At 41.9% G+C, this 8,395-nt stretch overlaps 1 protein-coding gene across 1 annotated transcript; it reads left to right on the top strand.

Moving 5' to 3' along the window:
• Positions 1-6,922: 6,922 nt before the first annotated feature.
• Positions 6,923-7,641, top strand: LOC132485090 (ras-related protein Rab-5A-like). Its single transcript, XM_060091574.1, has one exon. The coding sequence runs from the start codon at positions 6,963-6,965 to the stop codon at positions 7,608-7,610; it is 648 nt and encodes a 215-aa protein (XP_059947557.1). The 5' UTR covers positions 6,923-6,962; the 3' UTR covers positions 7,611-7,641.
• The last annotated feature ends 754 nt before the right edge of the window (positions 7,642-8,395 follow it).

Consider the following 8,395-nt stretch of genomic DNA (forward strand, 5'->3'; position numbering starts at 1 on the left):
TTGATCATCTTTTGATTGACTTGCCTCTGGTTCATAGGGTGCCGATTCCAGCCCTTTCCCTTTTCCTCTTAGTTCATTTGTTCAAACCTCGCTATCTGATACTGTGCGGATATGAAGGTTCTAACCAGACAGCATGCAAAACTAAATATTAAACAGGAAGATAAAATGACTCTTATTTTGAATGCGGAAAGTAAAAAGAAGACCAGAGTTTCTCTATTCTTCCTTGGAAATGAAGGAAACTGCAGACTTTGGGAGCATCACAAAGATGACTTTTTCTCCCCAGTTGGACAAGCAGCAGCCTGAAGCCTGGCAGGTGCTGCCTGCTTGTGTTTGCGCTGCCAAAAGCCTGTGATTCTAAAGCATATCAGGTTTCTAGAAAAAACAGAAGTCTACCTGTGGAGGATCGGGGAGGGATTTCCCACCCGGAGTGAGGCTTCAGGGTAAAAGGATTATTTTACCATTGTCATTTGCCAAAAATATGATTTCCTTGAGTTGCATGGAGACAAATCAGTTTAAAGAATCTGGTTTTATTTTTGTCTTATGCCCTGGAAAAATCTGACATGTGGAGTTCTTTTTTAAAGCTATGTCTTTTACTTATTTAATTTTTTTACTGAAGTATAGTTGAGGTACAATATTATATTAGTTTCAGGTGTCCAACATGGTGATTCAATAGTTTTATAGATTCTACTCCATTTAAAGTTTTTTTAAATATAAATTTATTTATTTATTTTTGGCTGCTTTTGGTCTTCGTTGAGGTGTGCGGGCTTCTCATTTTGGTGCCTTGTCTTTGTTGTGGAGCACGGGCTCTAGGCACGTGGGCTCAGTAGTTGTGGCACGTGGGCTCTAGAGCACAGGCTCAGTAGTTGTGGCACATGGGCTTAGTTGCTCCCCGGCATGTGGGATCTTCCCAGAGCAGGGCTTGAACTCGTGTCCCCTGCGCTGGCAGGCAGATTCTTAACCACTGTGCCACCAGGGAAGTCCCATTTAAAATTTTAATAAAATATTGGCTCTATTCCCTGTACCACACATATATCCTTGTAGCTTATTTATTTTATACACAGTAGTTTGTACCTTTTAATCCCCTACTGCTATCTTGCCCCTTCCCCCTTCCTACTGCCCACTCACTGGTAACCATTAGTTTGTTTTCTATATCTGGAAGTCTGTTTCTCTATTGTTATATTCATTCATTTCTTTTATTTGTTAGACTCCACACATAGGTGATATCATACAGTATTTGTCTTTCTCTGTCTGACTTATTTCACTTAGCATAGTACCCTCCGGTCCATCTGCGTTGTTGCAAATGGCAAAATTTCATTCTTTTTTCTTTCTGAGTAATATTCCATTGTGTGTGTATGTATGTATATCCTCTTTATCCCTTCATCTGTTGATAGACACTTAGGTTGCTTCCATATCTTAGCAATTGTAAATAATGCCATGAACATTGGGGTGCAAGTATCTTTTTGAATTAGTGTTTTTGTTTTCTTTGGATATATACCCAGGAGTGGGATTGTTGGGTCATATTGTAGTTCTATTTTTGGTTTTTTGAGGAACTTCCATACTGTTTTCCACAGTGGCTGCACCAGTTTACATTCCCACCAACAGTGTATGAGGGTTCCCTTTTCTCTACATCCTCACCAACACTTGTTATTCTTGTTCTTTTTGATGATAGCCATTCTGGCAGGTGTGAGGTGATATCTCATTGTGGCTTTGATTTGCATTTCTCTGATGATTAATGATGTTGAGCATCTTTTCATGTGCCTGTGCCATCTGCATTTCCTCTTTGGAAAAATGTCTATTCAGGTCTTTTGATCTTTTTTTAAAAATGTATTGATTTTTTAATTTAAATTTTTGGCTGTGTTGGGTCTTCGTTGCTGCGTGCAGGCTTTCTCTAGTTGCAGCAAGCAGGGGCTACTCTTGGTTGTGATGCAGTGGCTTCTCTTGTTGCAGAGCATGGGCTTTAGGCACATGGGCTTCAGTAGTTGTAGCATGTGGGCTCAGTAGTTGTGGCTCACAGTCTCAGTAGCTGTGGCACACAGTCTTAGTTGCTCTATGGCATGTGGGATCTTCCTGGACCAGGGCTTGAACCCGTGTCCCCTGCACTGGCAAGTGGATTCTTAACCACTGTGCTACCAGAGAAGCCCATTTTGCCAATTTTTTTTTTTTTTTTTTTTTTTTTTTTTGCGGTATGCGGGCCTCTCACTGTTGTGGCCTCTCCCGTTGCGGAGCACAGGCTCCGGATGCGCAGGCCCAGCGGCCATGGCTCACGGGCCCAGCCGCTCCGCGGCATATGGGATCCTCCCAGACCGGGGCACGAACCCGTATCCCCTGCATCGGCAGGCGGACTCTTAACCACTGCGCCACCAGGGAGGCCCCATTTTGCCAATTTTTTAATCGTTTTTTTTTATATTGAGCTGTATGAATTGTTTATATATTTTGGATATTAACCCATTATTGGTCATATCATTTGCAAATATTTTTTCCCATTCAGTAGGTTTTCTTTTCGTTTTGTTGATGGTGGCATGTGGAGTTATTGATTTTAATTGTCAGGTGTTTAATGTCACCCATAGCTTGCCCAGCCTGTAGAATAACTTGCTGAAATTATTCAATGTTTTCATTCCAACACAACAATCAATAGAATAATATAATCTGGCATTTCATATTTTGCAAAGTAGATTGAATTTGGTATACATTATAAACCTGGCAAATATGTGAGCCTTGTTATTTTCATTCAATAGCATCTTTAAACCTTTAAGACAGGGGTGCAAAACTGCTGTTATGGGACAATCTGGCCTGCCACTTGTTTTTGTAAATAAAGTTTTATTGAAACATCACCACTTCCATTTGTTTACATATTGTCTATGGCTGCTTTCCACACAACAGCAGAACTGTGAAGTTGCAGCAGAGACCACATGGCCCAAAAAGCTGAAAATATTTACTACTGACTGTTTACAGAAGTTTGACCATCTCTCCTCTAAGAGGTAACATCTTCCATAGTCAGTTTCAGAATCCCCATTAGTCCTGCACTCGGGCCTTACTTTTGAAGTGAAGAATGAAAAGGTAGCATCTGTGTTGTGAACATCTCTCTCAAGAGTACAGATATTTTGTTTTGAATAAAGAATAGGAAGAAAGCTAATAAAATTGTTTGTTTTCCTAGAAAATATCTTAGGCAAAGTTTCCATCTGGTCCTCTTTGTGACATAAAATTTATGGTCATGTGTTTATGTGTTTTCAGGCATATTCAATAGTAAATAACTTAAAACATCTTATGAGAAAAAGCAATCATTCTTAAACTTTTGGTGGTTACCGACTCTTTTGGTTACCAGCAAAGGCCTAAAGAGTCTCCCTTAGGGCTAAAAATGGGCAAATGCACTCAAACTCTATGCATAATTTCAAGCGTTCACAGAGGTCTGAAGCCTACCTGTACAGTCCAGGTAAATTACTCTTTTACTGACCGATGAGTCTCTACAGGCAGGACTCCAGGCACGAGCTGGTCCGAGGAGGGGGATGCGGAGGGTCCCAGCATCCACGGATGCTGGGCAGTCCCAGCATCCATGGAAAATCACACCTCAGAGGCAGCCTCTTTGTTTTATAAAAGTAGAGCCTTAAAGGGTATTTAGGCTGCAGACACTAGTGTTTGGATGCTGGCTCTACATGATCTGAGGTACAAACAAAAACCTTTGTGAGCCTCTGAATTGCAGAAGCTGCAATCTGGTGGTTAGGGAATCTCCGGTAATAGAAGGCAACTGCAGAGGTCAGGTGATAAATGTCCCAGAAATATGCAAACACTGCACAGCTCTGAGAGTTCCGTATGGGCCACACACTTAATTGCAAGGACTTATCTCTTACCTCTTTCAGTTTTTTCTACCCACTAGTATACAGTGCAAGTCAGGTTTGCAGAAATATCTCTGCAGAGGTAGGATGTCACATACATTTACAGCAACTGGAATAGGGGCTTCCCTGGTGGCTCAGTGGTTAAGAATCCGCCTGCCAATTCAGGGGCCATGGGTTCGAGCCCTAGTCCAGGAAGATCCCACATGCCACGGAGCAACAAAGCCCGTGTGCCACAACTACTGAGCCTGTGCTCTAGAGCCCGTGAGCTACGACTACTGAGCCCTCGTGCCACAACTATTGAAGCCCATGCACCTAGAGCCCATGCTCCACAACGAGAGAAGCCACCGCGATGAGAAGCTCGTGCACCGCAACCAAGAGTAGCCCCCACTCGCCGCAACTAGAGAAAGCCTGCGTGCAGCAACAGAGATCCAACACGGCCAAAAATTAAAAAAATAAAAAATAAATAAAAATTTTTAAAAAGTAACTGGATAACTAAATGATAACCCACCAAGTTAAAGATGGGAGACAGGAACCCTCCGGTGAAGTCTCCACTGGCATGCCAACCCACACTGCTCAGGAGTCCTCGCCAAAACTGGTGTTCATCATTTGCATATAAGCTTTGTTTATTCACTGGCGGAAGAGAGCTGGTGATTTGCAAGTACCTGCTAAGTTGAGTAAACAGTTATGTGTTCTTCCCTCCAAATTCAGTATGTGCGATTGGGTGCTCCTCTGGTAGGGTCCACTTCTTACAGAAATCTATTTTGTGGACAGTGGGCACCCTAGACTGGGGAGCCATAACTTCCTTGGGATGGAATGGCCCACATCACAGAGTACCTGTTCCCCGAGCCCAGGTCCTGGATGGTTCCTGTATGGTTTTATGGGTGTGGAAGCGGTGCAGAAGGAATTGCCAAAGATAAACTATAACCACCCGGAGAGCCCTGTCACACCCGTGTCAGGTTACATTGTTTGCTAGAATATTCCGGGAGAGCAAAGCCTCACCACCTGGATAGTTAGCCACGCTGTTTGTCTGCAGGCATCACAAAATGCTGCCCAGACCCAACATAGCAACAGGTTTTAGTCCTGATGAAGTAAAAATAAACAAGAAAGGTAATAAACTTTCGCCTTGAATGCTTGGTGATTCATTGCTTAGCCTTGATATTTTCTCTGCTAAATTATAACTGTTTCTACAAGTATGTGATCAATTTATTCTTTTTTCAGTGCGAAAGGGAAAAAACTGGGGCACTCCCCATCTGCAAGTCTGCACGTAGCAGGGTCCTTTCCCCTCTGGCCCTCCCTCTCCCTCTCTCTCTAAGATTGGGGACAGGTTAGTAGCAAGGGGCTGGACTAAGAGTTAAAGAAACTGGGGGTCGACTTTAGCTTCAAGGTTGCTGAGTTGCCTCAGGCAAATCCTTTAACCCTATTGGGTTTGTTTCTTCAGCTGTAAAAAGAGAGCTTAGGAGGAGATTGTTTCTAAATCCCCTTCTAGCTCTGAAATGTGATTTTGTGATTGCTTTGGAATACCTTGGGACATTCAAAGAATCTTTGAATCCCACAGAGGGAACAGAGTTCCAGGAGGGACATGGCCTGTATATTATTTAAACAATGGAATTTCAATAAGGCTTCTCCCATTAAGGCATTTGGTTCAGGCAAGCATTTTATAATAAACTTCCCAGGAGCTCATGTAAAGTGCCATTAAAAAACAAACATATTTTCGGACTTCCCTGGTAGTGCAGTGGTTGAGAATCCACCTGTCAATGCAGGGGACGTGGGTTCGAGCCCTGGTCCAGGAAGATCCCACGTGCCACGGAAAAACTAAGCCCGTGTGCCACAACTACTGAGCCTGTGTTCTAGAGCCCGCGAGTCGCAACTACTGAGCCTACGTGCCATAACTACTGAAGCCTGCGAACCACAACTACTGAAGCTTGTGCGCCTAGATCCCGTGCTCCGCAAGAAGCCACCGCAATGAGAAACCCACGCACTGCAAGGAAGGGTAGCTCTCCACTCACCACAACTAGAGAAAGCTCGCACGCAGCAAGGAAGACCCAACATAGCCATAAATAAATACATAAATACAAAAATAAATAAATACATAAATAAATTTATTTTAAAAAACAAACATACTTTTTAGAGTGAACTCCTTCTAATTACCAGCTATTAGAGCTTCATCTTTCCTTCCAATCTTGAGTTCTGGGCATCTGCAGATGCCCAGGAAATTGTAGCTGAAAGAAAGAAAGCTAACTGGTTTGATAAACACTGTAGATACAATGACTAAAGCATATAAACGAAATGGATTTTGTCCTAATCTCCCTTCCTGAGTTCTTCCCACTCTCCTGCATCGCAGCCTCTATCATTTAAAACAGTAACGTAAAAGGTAACATTTACCCAGTGCCTAATTGCCAAACACTGTTCTAAGGGCTAACACTAAGCATAGCACTCACAATATTCCAAGTCTTACATTTGTTAATTTAGCAAGTTCTCCCTATAGTCCTATAAGGTAGGTACTTTTATTAACCCTATTTAACAATGAGGAAACTAAGGCACAGACAGCTTAAGTAACTTGTCCAAGGTCACACAGCTAATAAGTGGCAAAAGCAAAATTTGAAGGTGATAGGGCTCCAGACTCTCAGCTACTTTACCATAGTGCATTATACTCAGGCATGCATGAATTCAGAAAGCAATGTTTTATAACAGAAGTTTTTAAAATGTCATTTCATCTAGTATTTTATTATCCAAGCAAAGGCTAATCTAGAGATGATTTGGAATGACAAAATGATTTCCATCTAATAATCTTTCCATTGAGTAATCTTTTATGCTGATAATAATCAGCATAAAAGCAACAGCTCCAAGATTTTATGGAACAGCCAAAGATGTTTCAGTACTTTCTTTTTATCTCTGCTCCCATAGTGAATTTCTGAAAAAACTGCCAGGAGGAGTCTGTTTTAAACCAAGTTAGGGAGCCTCAGCCTTAGCCTCTCAGGCTCCATCCGGGACCTGCAGCCGGAAGCTTCAGAGCCGCGGCCCCAGGCGCTGCGGTCTCAGGTTTCTTTACCTCCAGAAAGAAAACAACTGACACCTTGCATCCTGGAAGTTCATTTAAGAGACTGAAATTAGAGACTTCTTTCAAATTTGGACATGGCTAATCGAGGAGCAACAAGACCCAACACGCCAAATACTGGAAATAAAATATGCCAGTTCAAACTAGTACTTCTGGGAGAGTCTGCTTTTGGCAAATCGAGCCTAGTGCTTCGTCTTGTGAAGGGCCACTTTCATGAATTTCAAGAGAGTACCATGGGGGCTGCTTTTCTAGCCCATACTGTGTGTCTGGATGACACAACAGTAAAGTTTGAAATATGGGAGACAGCTGGTGAAGAACAATACCATAGCCCAGCACCAATGTACTACAGAGGAGCGCAAGCAGCCATAGTTGTATATGATGTCACAAACGAGGAGTCCTTTGTCAGAGCCAAAAACTGGGTTACAGAACTTCGGAGGCAAGCCAATCCTAACATTGTAATAGCTTTATCAGGAAACAAGGCTGACCTCGCAAATAAAACAGCTGTCAATTTCCAGGAAGCACAGTCCTATGCAGATGACAACAGTTTATTATTTATGGAGACATCAGCTAAAACATCAATGAACGTAAATGAAATATTCATGGCAATAGCTCAAAAGTTGCCAAAGAATGAACCGCAGAATCCAGGAGCACATTCTGCCAGAGGAAGAGGAGTAGACCTTACTGAACCCACGCAGCCAACCAGGAGTCAGTGCTGTAGTAACTAAACCTCCTGTTTAAACTAACTGGAATGTTCTTCTGCTTTCTAATTGTTAATAACAGTGGAATTGGAGCATTTAACTAGCCCAGTATGACTTCCAAAAAGAAGAGACTTGCAATAGCCAAGTTTCTAATACAGAATTATTTTAAGTGTTTTGAACTTAATTTTTAATAACATGCATGTCACCCTCTGACTAATGTTTTAGCAGTGGAAGGGGGAAATGAGAGCTGTGTGTACACTTGTTTCCTTGGAAGGTTAGCGGGACGCATCTCTCTTCACCAGTGATATAAACAAATGACTCTGAACCCACAGTTAACCAGCCAGTTCTGTGAAAAAGATTTGGAACTTACTCATTTGGACTTTTCCAAAAAAATTCTTTCTTTGGAAGGAGGTTCTAAAGATATTTATGCTTAGCTACCATATTCAGGCAACCTGTAATTTCTCTTAGTATCCTTATTTAAAGTATACATTCCACATTTTAATAAATTAGCCACAAGGAAACAGTCCCACATCTTCAGGGGGAAGGAAATGAACATTAGTGGCATCTAGATTATAGCTAGTCCTGTTATTTTTTAAATGGGGTAAAAAAAAAATCAAATGTAACCCCGTCTTATTTTAGGAGTATGAAAACTAATAAAATGCACCTTAAAGGATAGTGTTCCCTTCAAACATGTAAGTTCTTCAACAAAAATGAAACAAACCAGGTGTCTGTGATTTCTGTTTAATCACTGCTGGCCATTACATAGCTTTTGTTGTTTAGGAGTAGGGAGGGGGCTTTTGTGCCCTTTGGAC

The sequence above is a fragment of the Mesoplodon densirostris genome, chromosome 1 (assembly GCF_025265405.1).
Source record: "Mesoplodon densirostris isolate mMesDen1 chromosome 1, mMesDen1 primary haplotype, whole genome shotgun sequence".
Lineage (NCBI taxonomy): Eukaryota > Metazoa > Chordata > Mammalia > Artiodactyla > Ziphiidae > Mesoplodon > Mesoplodon densirostris.